We start from the raw sequence: 16,173 nt of genomic DNA, 5'->3' as shown, positions 1-16,173 counted from the left end.
ATAGTTTCTAGCTGTGAACTGAAGTGACGGTTCTGCAACGTTTCCTCACCCTGCCACTGACGTCGCATTGCTTACGCCCAGACAACGCTTTGGTCCAGCTAGCTGACACTACGGCAATGGAAATGGCTGTTTGTGGCTCGGTAAGTTTGAAGATAAAAGCTTGTGCTTTACTTACTTCAGAAGAATTCCCTGACTCAACGTTTTCCAAGCTGTAATAGATAAGAGAAAGGCCATGCAACTGCTAATTTGCTTGGGATATTGTCTACAGCATTAAAGCCATTCTAAACATCAGCAGCATGACCTATCAACTTTAAATTAATTTCTTCCTAGATGCTGCTGTGAGCCTTGCATTAGATACAGTGCATCAAGCTCCTAGGATTATTTAGTAAGCTAACCTACAAAAATGTATACATCAGAATTTCAGATGCTGCACAAAGAAGTTAGTCAGGCTCTAGTTCTGCATGTGCTGTTTGATGCAGCAATCAGTATGCCTGGGAAGCAAGTGCCACCAGAACCTGCAAATACCACCTGCTACAATTCCATTTTTGTTACATGGTAAGAAACTGGCAACAGCTCCTGCTACCTTTCTTTCCTGCAGCACTTACACCTTTTACAAGGTTGAAACTTGTTAGCAACGCTTGAAGACTCTCCAGGGATGAGCAGAATATTCACCTGTTTGTCACTGCCTATTGCCAAGACAACAGACTAGGTAAGTACGCATGCAAACAGGTCCTCTGAAGGCAGAACTGTCACTGTTGTATCTGAGACATTGCATCTCCTTGTGTAAAACACTGCTCTGGCCAAGTGAAGCAGCTGTTGACCTCTCCCTACTAAGAAGGAAGCGGAACACAGACATGGAGCACAGCAGTGCTCTGTTCAGAGCTGGAGGCACTGTTATTGTCAGTAATACAGCTGGCTGTCCTTCAGCTGCTGCATCCACACCAGCTGATCTGGCTCATGACATCTTTCTAGTTTCCCCCACCTCCCCACCAGCCTTGTCATTGCAGGGAGACTGAAAACTCCATTTGCCAGGGTATCCTGGAGTGGGGGCAGAGGCTCGGCGGCCTGACCCTCCCTAGGATGTGCCACGTGTGCAATGCAGAGAACTGCTCTGTCTGTCTGAAAAGCTGTGCAATTGCTCGTTTCTCCAAGTTTTCCCTTGTTATGTCATACATCTACAAAATTTCCCTCAAAACCAAGACAGATTAAAGTTTTGTCACAAGGTTAATTTGTGACTCTGGCACTGACAGTGACAAGTCAGAGCTGATGAGACAAACTTAACCCATCTGACTGGAAGGCTTTTCATCCTGCACTAAAAGTCAGTCCAAAGCAACCTGACAGTAACTTTCTAATGATGTTCCCACTCATTGTGAATTCACTGTACGAATGTTGTCACAATGTTCTGTAAAGCTGGAGGGGAAAACAGAGTTGCAGAAAATTTCTCATAAGCATAAGGTCACTCGTGGACCTGGAGATCTTTGAAAACTGTACTGGCAGTGCATCTAAGAATAGAAGCTTGATATTCACCGAAACATTAATTACTTGCTGTATCAGTCTGTGGAGTGGGAAAGAATACAGAAAATCATATATAGATTACAGGAAGCTGATTACTGCTGAAGAAAAACTTAAGATGTTCAGTTCCCTATAATGCTAACAAATGTCCCTAAAACAATGAGTAATGTAAAAACGGAGGAGAAAGCTTTAAAACACTGCATTAATCTTGCTCAGTGCATAAGGAAAGAAAGTAAGTAATGTAAAAACAACAAAAAATGAAATAGCCAGCTTAATTTCAGCTTCCAGGCTGAGTGAAGTTTAAAGGAGAGGGGGACATAAAGAAGCAGCAGAGATAGAAAAATTAAAATGGATTTCTATAACCTATTTTCCAGTTCTCTCTAGTAGTCGTAGATTTACAACTGTTATTTACCAAAGCAAGTAGTTGGTTTTAATTTTTCTTTAAGAAGGCAAATCACAACAGCACTAATTATATACTCTGTGCTTCTCATGCAAGATCTTGGTTAGGGTGCCAGAACTCCTTAGGTGGAGGATACTGACCGTATGTTCTGCCTCACCGCTCCACTCCCCCCTCTCCCTCTGCGTGCTGCATAGCCCCATTCACTTTTCAATTTGCGATCTGGCCAGGCACTCTCCCCTTCGGTCTGCAGCAGATTGTTTATTTCCTTGGTGGCCACCTTTGCCTCCAGGCCACTCCGACCATACAACAGTAGTGCAAGTGAGACAGTCAAATCGCAGCAGATGTGTCGCCTCCCTTCCCTCCTCGGCCTGTCTGGGCAGCAGCTTGGCTAGCTGAAGACCTGTTATTCACCACATTTCTTCCTCTCACTGCTGCTGTTGTATTTTTTCCTAATGCATGTTTAACTACACTATTCTGTAGCCATTACCACTTACTGTTCACCTCCATAGTGCCTAATTGATTCTTCTACCAGTTGGCGGCAGTTGCCAGCACCTGCTCAGACCATTTTGCAGTTACTTTGGATCATAGAGTTGTGACAGATTCATTTGTTTGTACATATGAGCTAGAAGTGAACAACAGAAGGGCTGTGTTTTGGGTTGATGGGCTTTTCTACCCAATTATATGTTTTTCAACTTTGAGAAAATCTTCCATTGTAAGTATCTGATACAAGTCATGAGATTAGAGAACACTAATGAGATCAGATGATGCTTGCTTTTTGTTTCTTAAAATTATTTTTGGTACCGTTGTTGCTCTCAGTCTCAGTTACCTGGGCTTCTTACGAAGTCTACAGAATTCACGCTGGATGCTGTTCACAAATCCACTCGTTTATCCACAAACTCCGGTCTGAATTGCTTGATGCCACTTCAACCGCGGCAGCCTGAGCACACCTGTGCACTGCCCCTCTCCCCGGTGACGCAGCACAGCCAGAATCCCTCTGACGACCCCCCCTCGCTGCGCCAGCCTTGTGCTCTTTGTGCCTCAGTCCTTCCAGTGTGGCCCAGTCATGCCAAAGGCCTTTCAGCCACCAGCCTTGCGGGAGGCTGGCCGCTGGCCACCACTGATCCATGGGCCAGCTCCAAACCGGCAGAGTCAACTGCCAGGGTACAAAGCCAGCAAGGACTCTGCTGGATGAGCCGCACCGAGCAGGAGGGCTGAGAGGATGCACAAACACAATGCTCTGCGCTCTGCGCTGGCAACTGAACTGTTAACAGAGCTTAGTGCTTACGTTTGGAAAAGGCTCCCATCTCTGTGAACTCACCACCCGTTAATTAGGGTTTGGTGGAGTTGTTTTTCTAGTACCCTCAGCATACAAATCTAGAAAAGTAAATATTAAAAATTTATTAAAATAAAAAAAACCCAGAAGTACCCAACATCAGTTATTTTTTTCCCAGACTGATTCAGCAATCTTTAGTTCTCCCTGCAGCGGTGATCTCCTATGTCTGTGTATATGCACCATCAAATTATTTTTAAACAGCATGAATTTACTACTTTTTCTCCACAAAAACCCCTTAACATTACGGGTATTTCATTAGTAACTAAAATTCTAGGACAGCAGGTGTCTACCTAATTGAAGTACAGCTAAACCACTGGATTTGTCCTCATTATTGCTACCATCAGTCACAAATTATCACCCTTTGTGCCTTAAAAACTGTCATGCTTCATAACTCAGCAGAGTGCCTAAGTGTGAGCTTCTCTCCTCGGCTCAGCTCAAGGCTGGTACCTATTTCAGAAGCAGCTGTAGCAATTAGGTCTTCCCTTGCAAAAGCCAGTCACTCTCTAGTATATTTCTGTAGTCCACAGGAATCTAGAGCCTTCCTGTTTCTTTTTGGAATAGGTAGACACCAGGAAGAGGAAAACCTTGTCTTACCAGAGGAGCAGTTATCGAAGTTGAGATCTCCGCAGATTACATCAAAAGCCACCAGCTCCTCTGGATTGGCTGTACTGGAGGAGGAGGTAGATTTTCTGAATTCAGACAGCCAATCTTGAAGCATATCCAGCTGCTCGCATCGAACAGTAGTATCTCCTGTAGCAAATAACGAAAACAAGAAATAAGACCTCCTTCTAAGCCACATGTGGATTAGTTGCTAAGCTACTGCTAGACACCTTGAGAAAAAGGGTGCAAGATAAAAAATGTGTGGCGAATAGTATCCTCGGTACCTAGTGCTTAGCCCATTATGCGGTTCATTAGGAACCACACTTTCTGATGACCTGCGTATCTCCTGGAATCGATCGCACTGGGCACATCGGAAGAAATGAGCAGACAGGGCACGTGCTGCAGCCGGCCAGCCAAGGTGATGACGTTTCGATGATGCGCTACACGTAATCTGGTGTTCAGAGTTAGGATCCTACTTCAGACAAAACCGGACAGCCTGTTCTGGGGTAAACCACCTGATCTTTCTTTCCTTTGCTTTCTCATTTTTAAAAATGAAAAAATTTAAGTTTCAAGTGTTTCTAGTAAATACACATCAATAGTATATTTACTACTATTGCTCAACACTGCAGTAGTCCCTCCGAGGAAGGGTTCTATTTATGTTCAACTAAGAGTGCCTAAACTGGAAGTATTTTTTCATATTTTTACAGGTATGTGTAAGTACAGGTTTTGGTGGGCAGGACTTCAGCAAGAACGAACCAGATCCTGTTCACCAGTTGCAAGGAAGTTACACCAGGCTACGTGTGCTGTGGATGTGCCCCCGTTCATGGAAGTGACGGGAGAGGGTTGAGATTGACTGGTTGCCAAGTATTTTTCGTTTGTGAAGCCATGTGGCACACAAAACAGCTCTTTAATTACAGCAGCTAACCACACTTAATTTCAAGCACATTAGGTGACATGAAGTCTAAAAAAAAAATTAATTACTGGCTCTCTTAAAATGATTACAGCAAAAGCTTGATGTGGGGAAAGGAGCATGAAGAACATATTCTAGAAATAATTGTTTACCGTCTTGTCTTCCCTTTCCTTTTGTTCTCACTGTACTTACAGTTGACAGTTTTGCTTGTTTCAGATTTGATATCTCAAGTCAGAACAACATTACTTTTCTTCAAAATCAAAGGTTTGTTTTCAAATGCCACAATCGGGAGAGCAGCAGACCCAGATGACTTATTCTGACTACAGTTTTATTTTAACCTGATTTACTGCTTTGTGCTAGCTATTACAAAGGCGTAAAACGCAATTAAAAACATTAGTTCTGTATGTCCAAAGCTGCTTTCAGTGGCCACTATGGAGATGGCGAACATTTAAGTCTATATGCTCCACAGCTTGTTAATCACTAGTCTCAACCGCTTAAATGTGAGCTCCGCAGCACGCTGTAACTGTGTTAGTGGACAGACAAACTTCAGAGTTTAGGACTTCACCTTCCTACCACTATTAAACGGTGAAGGGTGGGATTTTCTAGGGAGTAGAGGGGTAAAACAACAGTTAAATACAAACTGAATCAGAAATGTTCAACCAAGCATGATTTGATACAATTCTAAATGAAAGAAATATCAAAAAGAACACGACTAGGGACAGAGCGAGCTCTAAGCAGGTTCTGACACCAACTTACCTCTTCAGGCTGGTAACTCCCGACAGCAAAGAATCTTGGTGGTTTTTTTTTTCTTTCACTCGTGTTATTCCCAACAAATCTTTATCAGTTGGGCTGTAATATAAAAGCAGCTACAAGTGCTTCCTGGATCTATTCCCCAACCTACAGTTTCTAGCTCCTTGTACCTCCAGTTCATGCAGTACCCCAATCGCACAAATCCAGACCGGTGTATTCTGGGGAAAACCCCTTGCTACAACAGCACAAGAAAGCCCTACCGTGAAGATGTAGCTAGACAAAAGCACAAAAAATAGGTCATGTGGAATAATACAGCCCGGAGCAGGTGACACCAACCACAAAAGGTGTGCGTGACTAACATATACGTTCTGCTTAACTCAAGCTACAGATAAAACTACAGGTTCACAGAAAGCATGAGCTTGAAAGGGAGCGCTGGAGATCGGCTAGGCTGACCCCTCTGCTCAAGTGGGGGCACCTGCAGCAGGCTGCTCAGGACCGTGCCCAGTCAGGCTTCGAGTATCTCCTATGGCCAGAGGCACCATAACCTCTGGGTAACCTGTGCCAGTGCTTAGTCACCCTTGCAGTAACAAACATTTTCCTTTGTTTAAATGACATTTCTTGCATTTCAGTTTGTGCCCATTGCCTCTTGTCCTGTCACTGGGCCCCACTGGAGAGGCTACCTCCATCTTCTGTACACCCTCCCATCAGGTATTTACACACTTTGACAAGCTCCTTCCTGAGCCGCCTCCTGAAACTGAGCAGTCCCAGCTTTCTGGTGAGGCCTATTTACAGTCGTGGACTACCCTCCTTTGGCAGCACCTGAATCTTTCTATCCTACCTCATGTCCCTAGGCCAGTACTTTCATCCGGCCTGCCTTTTTTTTCCTCATAACAGAACTTTTAAGCATGGCGCATCTACTGCATACAATGCAGTAGCATCTTCCTCCCCCCACAAAGTCCTGAATATATGAATTGCTTAACTCTCCGAGACTGACTTTTACATCCCTGAACTGTCAAGGTTTTTTTCATTTTCGGTGAATTATCCATCTAGCATGGCTTCACTAGGATGAATGATAAAATAATGCAGCTGTTACCATATGGGCATAAAACTCAGGCAGCAACCTGTCACAGATCAGTGTGAAGAATGTAGCAAACCCACTGAACTGAAACACAAAGGTAAAATTCTCTAAAACAGAAAACTTGAGAAAAACAAAAGATGGACAGGCAAAAACATTTTAGGAGGATATTGTGAAAGGTGTCTGGTAACATGCATTGCTGTTACTGAAAAAGCATGAACTTTAGCGACATACATGCCCCTCGGTAAGAATGCTGAGCCCTTGCAGCAGCAGCGTACACCAGATAACCTCAGGGCTCTACAGAAAAATCGCAGCCTTGGAACTCCAGAAGCCCATGACACTTACTTTCATGTCTTTGGAGAAAAAGTGCAGACCTTTTGATGGTCTGGCATATCTGATTATCCCCACTAGAGGTCATAGAAGTAATTGCACTTCAGTACACTGCGGGGAGCGTGTGCAACGCAGTGAGCTGCATTTCCATGACAAACGGTGGGATCCTCTACTGCGACTCGAATATAACTGTTCTCTGAGATTAATATTAAACTACCGCTACCCAGATCACTGCAGCTACACAGCAGGTACTGCATCTATCTGTATGCAAAAGTTACTCGTGAGACTCAGCATCTTACCAACTCCCAATGATCAGTAGCTTTGGAGATGAAGATAACTGAACTAATCAGGCACCTAAGTAGAAGAGAAGCCAAACCTGAATGCAGAACAGTCAGGGGAGCGGACATTTCAGAAACTGCTGCTGAAATGAAATAGCATCAGTATATATTAACAGAAGAAATCTAGGTACTAGCTCCCAACACTAACATTCAACTTCTCTTTCCAGCCTTCAGCTCTAATTAAACATTCAGATAGAATCACCGATCTGACTGATTGCCACCAGTGATTAACCAGAGAATAGAGATTTGTGCTAATTGCTCTACACTCTTTTCGTCAGTATCTGGCCTGGAAAAATGCAAATAATTGTGTTGTGACTGGTTCCTGCAGTCAGTATTTCTGAATTCTTTGCAACTTCCCTTCAGCTTCAGATTTTGTGGAAGGATGAAAGGGTAGTGTCGGAAACCCCAGCCAACATAAATACCTACTTTACCTTTGTTCATTATAGGATAATCTTGCTTGCCCTTTCCATTCACTTCAGAAATAAGTGGAATCCTGGCTTTAGTTAGAACTGCAGGTAGGTGCTACACACCGAGGAACTGTTCTGTCCTGCTCTGAAAGACATTAGAAGCAGCACTGTGGTGGCTGAGCAAAGCAGCTGACAGGCCTCATCAGAGGAAATTAAAAGATCCAGTGGAGGTTTTTAAAACCAGAATTCTCAGCACTGATAAGCACTACGGGATATACTGGCAGGGAACCAGGGGAAGATGAGCAAAAAAAAGCTTGTAAAATGCAGGGTGTAAAGCCTAGTCACAAGGAAAAATTGTTCGCAAGACACAGCCAAAGGCTTTGGTTTAGCCGTGAGACGGGCTGTGCCACACCTGACTGTGACAGATGAAGCAGATCCCTACACCTCCAACATACTTAACCCGGGCTAGGCTGGGAAAGCAAAACAACGTAAAAACAAACCACCCAAAAAGCTGAAGCAACAAACCCCCTTCTGTTCTGCCGGGTTACCTTTCAGCCTGGTCAAGTCCCCCCGTCCAGTGCAACACAGCCCACAGCCGCTGTGTTAGCACAACCGAGGGCAGGGGGCAAGGCCAGGCTGCCGCGCCACGGGTACGGCAGCTTTGCCCACCTCAGAAATGTTCGCGGAATCGCTGCCTAAGGACGCTGAGCGCTCACGTTCCTCCTGATGGCACCATCAGAATTTCAGACACTGAGGGATCTCTCTCATTCCTGAGCTGAGTTCTGCTTAAGCTGCATGCAGGCTTGTGGAACCTGAAGCTGGTGCTAGAGAAGCCTGCACGGCCAGTGCCTGTACTGCTAATGACTAGACTGCCACTGAACGCAGAGCAGGGAGGTGAACGAGGTTATGAGATAGCATCCAGCATGCTACGTCATCCGGACCTGGGCTGGAATAGCTTGAGGCTTACTCTGTTCTGATGGCTTGGTGGGCTGCCTGGAAGCCATGACTCAAAGGGACTTGGGAGCTGGATGGAGCCTAGGCAGCAAAACCTGTCCAGAACATTAATCACTGACTTAATTGAAAGACATAAAAGAACCATGTAAACTTAACAGCCCCTTGAAAATAATTACATTCAAGTCTCATTAAAGATCCCTTCATTTGTCACTGAAACGCAGCTATTTCCACAGTGGAAATGAAGAGCTGCTTCATAGCACCATTCAGTAATAGGCAGAGATTGAGAGGATGAGCTGCATCTAATTCTGAAGTTTTATTGGAAAAGGAGAGTGTCAGGTCTGAAAAAACAGTAATTGCTCAGAACAGAGTTGGGCCAGCGCACCTCTTGAGAAGAAGCATTAGTAGTTGGTCCCCGACCGTAAGCAGTTGGATCCCTTCACTTCATACTCATGCAAGTATCAGACCTGTCAAGTGTAAGTTTATGTATCCTAGAAGGGAAGCCAAATTCCACTCAGCCACATATGACAAGATGATTTAAACGGCTAACCTTTTAAACAGTACTTGTTTTTATAGATACCACATCTTTACATCGCTGAACTGGTTCTTGAGTAATTTTTTAAATGTGTGAAATGTTATGAATCAGATGATACAAATCAGAAAGCACAGCTCTGCCAAAGTTATGAACTTTAGTTTTCCATTTCATTACATAAACTAATATGATATATCAAAGGACGGTTAGACTCTTAAATCATTGTCTGCTCTATTTGAATGTAGTTTGAACCAGATAAGCCTAAAAATATAGAGCAAGAACATAAGTAGGAAAATGAAAGGTTGCATTTTACCCTTGACTGACTTTGAAAATAGAATATTACTTCCCCGTTCTTCTTCTCTCCCCCCTCTTCCTCTTTAATATTTTAGGGATTTCACAAGGTGGTTATCAAAGACTAACTAAGAATACATGACTAGGTAGTAAAAAGGAACAGAACTAAAAATGGAGGTTTATAACCTAAACTAGAACAGCAACAAAATCTCTGCTCCGCAGCAGCAATCTCACAGTACGTAACCATAATTTCAGAGTTAAAAATAGAAAACCAGAGAAGGACGTTACATTGTTAAAATGTAGCTGAAAAATTCATGAACCTTCTTTAGAACTAGCCAGTCTCTCTAATGTACTTCAGGGACTGGCAGTTTTGTTCCCAAGTCTGTCTGTCTACAACTGAAGCACTGACAAAGTGGAATGAATGCGAGCTGCCTGACTGGGTTAACCCGGACATGCTGCAGCGCGTCGGCTCGGAGTTCTATCATTTATAATACATTACTGTCTTTCCTCAGTCTGCAGCACACATGCTGTCTTCGTGCGCTCTAGGAGGGCTGTGTCATGCTCCCCAGCATGCAGGAGCACAGCACTCGTGGTTGCATCAAGTAAAACTATGGCTATCCATCCCTCTGGCTAAGAAAGTCTGATCTCGCACAAAGGAAAGGTTTGTAGATGTAGCTTTTACTACTACAACTGCTCTTAAGTACAGAACTGATAGTGTTGATGGAAAAGGTAGGAAAGCCCCATCCCTGGAAGAGTTCAGGGCCAGGCTGGATGGGGCTTGGAGCAACCTGGTCTAGTGGCAGGGGTCCCTGCCCACGGCAGGGGGGTTGGAACTAGATGACCCTTCACATCCCTTCCAGCACAAACCCTCCTATGATTCTGATTTTTTTCCATAAACATCCCAAGAATTCCAAGAATCGGTCAACTTTAATTAATGAATGTTCAGGTAAACAGCTAAAATGGAGAAGCATCTTGATTTCAAAATGGAATAAACAAACTGACCCTAGTATCTATAAAAGTTACTAACTTTTTTCCCCCGTTGCTTTCTGGACTTGGGTTGTAAAATGGAGGTAAGGCCACCCATCTACTGCAATCTTGCTCTGAGTATTAACATTAAAAGAAGAGCTGGGTGCTGAGCCACTATCATTAAAAAAGGTCATAAGATGGTTGAGGAGGCTGAGGTGGATGGATGTGGCTCTACCGCAACCTGACAGAGCTATGTGAAACTCCAGTCTGGTTATGGGAAGCAGTGGAGTCCACGTATCTCACAGAACCAGAAATCTGCTATTGAAGAACATCTCATTGTTTTCTAAGATTAAAGTTGAAGCGGAAATAAAAAAAATAATTAAAAAAAAAGCCTTCCACAGCCTGCTAAGACATTTTGCACTTTATATATCTTCAATGGCCTTAGAAAACAGTTTCATGAAACACAGGATACACAGCGTACTGCGTCCTGCTGTAGTAAACATAATAGTGGAACTGCTTTTAAACACGACCAAGAGAATTTTTCAATGAGTTCATTAACTTGCAAGCCATTTATGTATGAAGTTTACAGGTCAAAAACCCAGGGAATTCGGGCTGCTGATTTCTGGTGGAAAAACTGTCCCAACTTGCATCTTCTGATAATCCCCAGTTATGTACAAAGAAATCATAGTTTAACTGCCAATACAGTATGGGTTGCTGAATGCGTTGAGTGATGATGATAGTAATGTATTCGCTAAAATAACAGTATTTGGTTAAGAGGAAGCAAAGAGAAGAAAAGCTCTCAAGGGGTACTTTTTGTGTACCAAAACCATGAAGGGTTAGGGATGTACTTGTCTGCCTTTCACTGGTATTTGCAACACACACTGCACTTTGTCAGAAACACTGGAGGAGCAGTGCTTGCTACTTTTGCAGAAGAGTATCACCACAGGCCTAGGAACAGTGAAACGCTAAGGTAGGGAAATTAGGACAGTACCTGCAATAGCTTGCAAGTGAGTGCAGGAAATGTATCCCACGATTCTTTGGTCCTGAGGTGTACTTCCCACTTGCACCTGGAACGGAAGGAAGAAATGAAAAGGCGGTTAATGGAAGACCTTGTACAACTCCACTTCCAACCCCGGCTGCGCAGCCTCTGTGCGCAGTACTGGCCTTGTTCACCGCTCTTGCCTTCTAGCTCCATTTCGAACCCACGGACACACAGAACCACCAGAGACACGCGCTGGGGCTCACTGGGGCCCCACCTGCTGCTAGCACAGCGATTCCTTCCTGGCCACCACCACTGCACGTTCTGATTCTGATCTGCAGCACGTGCACAAACGTGACTTTCTCCTGCTCTTGGCAGTCCCAGTGGTTCTCTGGCCCAGTTGCGTTGCCACCCTTGCGCGTCACAGCTCTTGTTCATATGCAAGATTCAGGCCCGCCGAGTGCCGTGTAATACTTACTTTATATGATTATATATATATAATACTGATAAATATTATCAGCGGTCTAATTCTTGGTGTCTGTGTAAGACTAGAATGCAGAAGCAAAAAATGCCAAGGGAGTCTGGGGAAAAGGATGAAACAGGAAATAAATACTGTGTTTGGCCATGTTTTCTCTACTCCACAGCAAGTTTTGGATTTTGATGGATTTTTTACATTCTTCTTACAAAGTCACTGGGGATTTTTCCTATGTCTCAGCAAAGTGTTTATATTCTTCAGCCCACAGCAGCAGCCCCCATGTCTGTCAGCCAGATGAAAACACAACATGCACCCCTGCCCTTACACATGGAAGAAGCAGGGCTTCCAGGGAAGTTGGAATGGAGCATAATTCCTCATCTACTGCATATATTATGATCTTTTACAAATATATTTGCTGGTGGACACACAGGCAAATTGGAATCAAGTTCTGATTTAGGTTTTCAACTCTGTTGAAGGTTTTGGCAGTTCAGGACTTGTGCAGCTGCAGACCAAAATTCCTAATGATTTGAGGATCAAGATTTGGAATGAGGCAAGAAACCAATCTGAGCATATGTTTTCCCTGTTGACAATTGATGTGGCAACATTGCATCGACTACTTAAGAAAATGCCCACAGAGGAAAGCTGTACCCAGGGCTCTGAAAGGAAAACCACAGATGACTCCCTGGCACAAGGCTAGGCTCAGATTTCATCTGACACCTCTACATAACTCGCAGAGCTCCATTTCATACAGACAGAGTTTTGTCAGCTTGGTTGGTTTTCTCATTCTTCAGCTATCCAAGAACCATCTGATTCACTTTATAACTGGAAAGTCAGCTTTGCAGTAAGTGAATTTAGAAGTCGTTTGTACTCAACAATGCCTTGTTAACTTTCCATTTTTGTTCCAGCTAGAAGAGTATGTAATAAACAACTTACATTATTCTGTCCTCAGTCTGTTCAGTCCTCTTTTAGACAGTTTTCCAAATGGCTATTGATGGTGTTCTTTATTGCTGTTCCCATACAGTTAACCTGCTTCAGGGAGGGTGAAGGCAGAGGAAGACAAGGAAAATACACGCAGTCACTGGTGGATCTACCCCTAAGCCAGAGGACTGTAGCAGAGTCTCAAAGGACGTGCCCATCTGCTGCGCGGCAGATTTCCTGGCCCCCTGGCCCTTCAGGACTGCCTCCCAAGGGACTCTGCCCACCAGGCTTTTAACCAGGCCAAAGTCGGCCCTTTGGGAGTCCAAGGTAGTGGTTCTGCTGAGCCCCCTTCCTTACTTCTGCAAGAATTGAAAACTTCATCACCTCATGATCGCTATGTCCAAGATGTCCTCCGACCACCACATCACCCAGCAGTCCTTCCCTGCTGTACATCTTTCAATGCCATCTACTGTAACCACGCTGAAAACACTGCACGTAATTTTTTCTGTCTTTATAACAAGAATGTACTGCTTATAATCCTCTTATTGACTAAAGCAGATGGAATCATTTTCAGTGTCTCTATCCAAAAAGCATAAAAGATTTAAGTCTAAAAGCTGAACATCCAAACATAAATTATTGTCAGTTGAGAAAAAGAAGTCAACTCAAATTGGCTTTAGAATTTCCTATGCAGCCTTAATGGAGTGCCTGACAAGGCCTCGTACCCATCAGCCAATTTATGCATGGGATCGCACTCATTTCCATTAGTCATAAATAAATACGTATCTTACAGTGTCCCTGTGTGCACAGATCTATACTGAAACGGACTCAGCATCTTCCCCCTCAAAAGAATGACAAGAAATGGCCTGGAAGAATGACTGACGGCCACTATACACACGTGGGTGAGTGCAACATACGCCCCTCGGGATTGCCACCATAGGGGAACAGTGCCCCTGGGCTGCTGAGCACTTGCTAGGAACAACGGCTGCTTTACACACCTCCCCCCAGAGGAAAAGGGAAGGGGCCTTCATAAGCACTTTGCTAATTAAAAAGAGAAATAAATATAAAAAAAAAAAAGCTCCAAAGCAAGAGCTGAAGACATTAACATAATTAGAATTTCCTTGGAAAGTGCCAGCATGGAAGTACATCCAAAGCAGCTTGTCTCCCAGATTTCACAATTTGTCCAACTTTTTTGTCTTGTGGGATTGAGGTGTTGGGGTTTTTTGGAGTGGCAGTATTGATGTAAACCGCCAAGCAGAGTCATTTTGAGTATAATAATCATCATAATGGAGGCAAATATTTGTGACAACTACTAAGAGAGAAGATAAATATCCTTGCAGCCTCCTAGTGAGTTCTCAGCTACAGTAGAAGCACTAGTGTATTAAATATGGTCTGAAATAAAATAGAAAGGTCTGATTATTCAGTCTAATTTGGTATTTCACAGATGAACAAGGTCTATGGGATGTGCAGACAGGAAAACTACTTGACCTCTGGAATATTACAAGCCCTGTAATTCTGCATAAAAACATTCCTTTGTGTGGCCAAATACTGTAGCTACTTTTAGACTGTTCCATTTTCAAGGGTATATTATATTGTGGTGACTCGGCCTGAGCAGCTACGTGGCAGCCCTGCAGGAAAGCAACACTTGAGCGTTCTTTTCAGCCTGCAACGTGGATCTTGGCAGAAAAGTTCCACTTCCGCCAAACCAAGTCAGCACTTCACACTAAATACAGAAGAAATTTCTAAATTCACATTTACGAAGAAAATAAAAGTCAGCAAATAAGCCAGAGTGGCTCCTTCCCCAGGAGCCTGACTTAAGTTCACCTCACCTGTTCTACCTTTGTAGCTTTGTGTCAATTCACAGGGTAATTCACTGAATTACCCTTCTGTAGGGAACTACTTCCGATACTGCTTTCTAAAAATCATTGTATAGTGTTAGTTGTGTCACGGACCACTCTTCTATGTCTGAAAATTTATATGAAGGCAGTATCTAAATATATTTATAAGTTCCCAATGTTTTAAAACAGGGTAATTATTATAGGAGGAAAAAGTTGTATGTGATACCCTGTTAAACTCTGATGTTACCTAGAGGTAAAGTTAAAACTGAGAGAACATACCTGTGGTTCTTAAAATTATATAATTTTATATATAACTTAATAACTTTTATAACTTAAAGTGTCTTAATTATATAATTTTTGACAAACAAATCAACGTTTTTCAATATTATGCTGACATATGCAAAATATATTCCAATTCTCAGTACATCTGCAGAGGTTAAGTCATCAAACCAGTCAAACCTTCGGAGGCTAGGAGTGGATCCTGATCACAGTTTGTTACACCTCTAACATTTTGTTAGCTCTTGGGGTGCGAGGGTATAAAAAGCTCATTACAGATGAGCAAGAGGCTTTCTTTTGCAAAGAGGAAAGCCTGTTAGGGTTCCGTTTGAAATTCAGAATGCCAGTTTCTACTGCAACGTATTTACATTTGTCTGTCCCCTACCTGTAAATTAAATAAGTGCAAAACTGACAGTTCTGAATTTTTATTTTCAGTTAAGAGCACTGACTGTGTGAAGTACACAAAAGCGCTTGACATCAAGTACTTCTAATAAAGATTTCACTTCTATGCCATAGCATATTAGTACAGTCTGTTGAAAAGACCATGCTGATACTGTGCAAAATTGTCTGTGTTCCTGGAATTGTGTATCAAAAACTTGTCCTGTCTGGACTAAAGAGTGGTATGTCCTCCAGTTAGACTGGTATCAGGGAATAAACGGTGCTCGTGAAAGAAATCAGATTAACAAGGCTACGGCAGAAAGATTCTTGTTGGCAAGAAAAAAAAAAAAAATAATGAGAAGCAACAGTTGAAATTTTAGAGCTAGAGTGAAGGCAATAGGTTTGAATTCAATCGCATTACTTGCTATCATGGGAATTGTCTGAGCTAACTGGAAAATCTTGCACATCTCATGTTTACCATACTCTGGTATAGTAAGCATACAAAGCTGCAAACATGACAAATGTCTTTAACAGTTTATATTTACACCGTTTCTATTACATCTGGATGTCAAGAAAAGCATCAACAGATACTTAAAAACACACACATACACACACACACACACAAAAGAAATGCTACCTAAATAGCAGGGGTATTTCAATACCAGCTTAAAAACCAGCTTCAAGAATGTCGCTGCTGTGTTAATAAATCATCAGCTACTTGGAAGAAAATGTTCCTCAGTGCTGAAAAATTTGGGCCATGCCATAACATGAGAAACCTCACTCAGTTAAAGAAAATAGATTCTCAAAGCTGACCAATAATGTGTAGACAAAACCAGAAGGTTTGCTACAAAGGTTAACTTAACCTTTTAGTGACATTTTCTAGAAGCTTCACATTGCCAGGAGGTAGCCATTCCAAA

The 16,173-nt window shown here is 42.9% G+C and overlaps 1 protein-coding gene and 1 long non-coding RNA gene across 4 annotated transcripts in view; one reads left to right on the top strand and one right to left on the bottom strand.

Annotated features, from left to right (window-relative positions):
- The window catches only part of SMPD3 (sphingomyelin phosphodiesterase 3), a 120,764-nt gene that overhangs the window by 12,865 nt on the left and 91,726 nt on the right, over window positions 1-16,173 (bottom strand). Inside the window, exons 3-4 of the mRNA XM_037409007.1 lie at window positions 11,387-11,462; window positions 3,840-3,995 (exon numbers count right to left, since the gene is read on the bottom strand). Coding sequence (XP_037264904.1) covers window positions 3,840-3,995; window positions 11,387-11,462 — 232 coding nt within the window. The remainder of the gene's footprint in view (window positions 1-3,839; window positions 3,996-11,386; window positions 11,463-16,173) is intronic.
- On the top strand, window positions 6-15,290 carry LOC119157769. 3 transcript variants are annotated; one of them, XR_005107661.1, is made up of 5 exons: window positions 6-140; window positions 599-709; window positions 4,161-4,351; window positions 4,553-10,090; window positions 12,871-15,290. It is a non-coding gene; the product is annotated as an uncharacterized LOC119157769 (long non-coding RNA). The 3 variants fall into 3 exon arrangements; XR_005107659.1 differs by having other exon boundaries at window positions 4,161-10,090; XR_005107660.1 differs by lacking the exons at window positions 4,161-4,351; window positions 4,553-10,090; window positions 12,871-15,290 and adding an exon at window positions 3,807-3,900.

Source organism: Falco rusticolus, chromosome 15 (assembly GCF_015220075.1).
Source record: "Falco rusticolus isolate bFalRus1 chromosome 15, bFalRus1.pri, whole genome shotgun sequence".
Taxonomy (NCBI): domain Eukaryota; kingdom Metazoa; phylum Chordata; class Aves; order Falconiformes; family Falconidae; genus Falco; species Falco rusticolus.
Note: the sequence above shows the minus strand (reverse complement) of the source record. Positions and strands in the feature narration are given on the sequence as shown.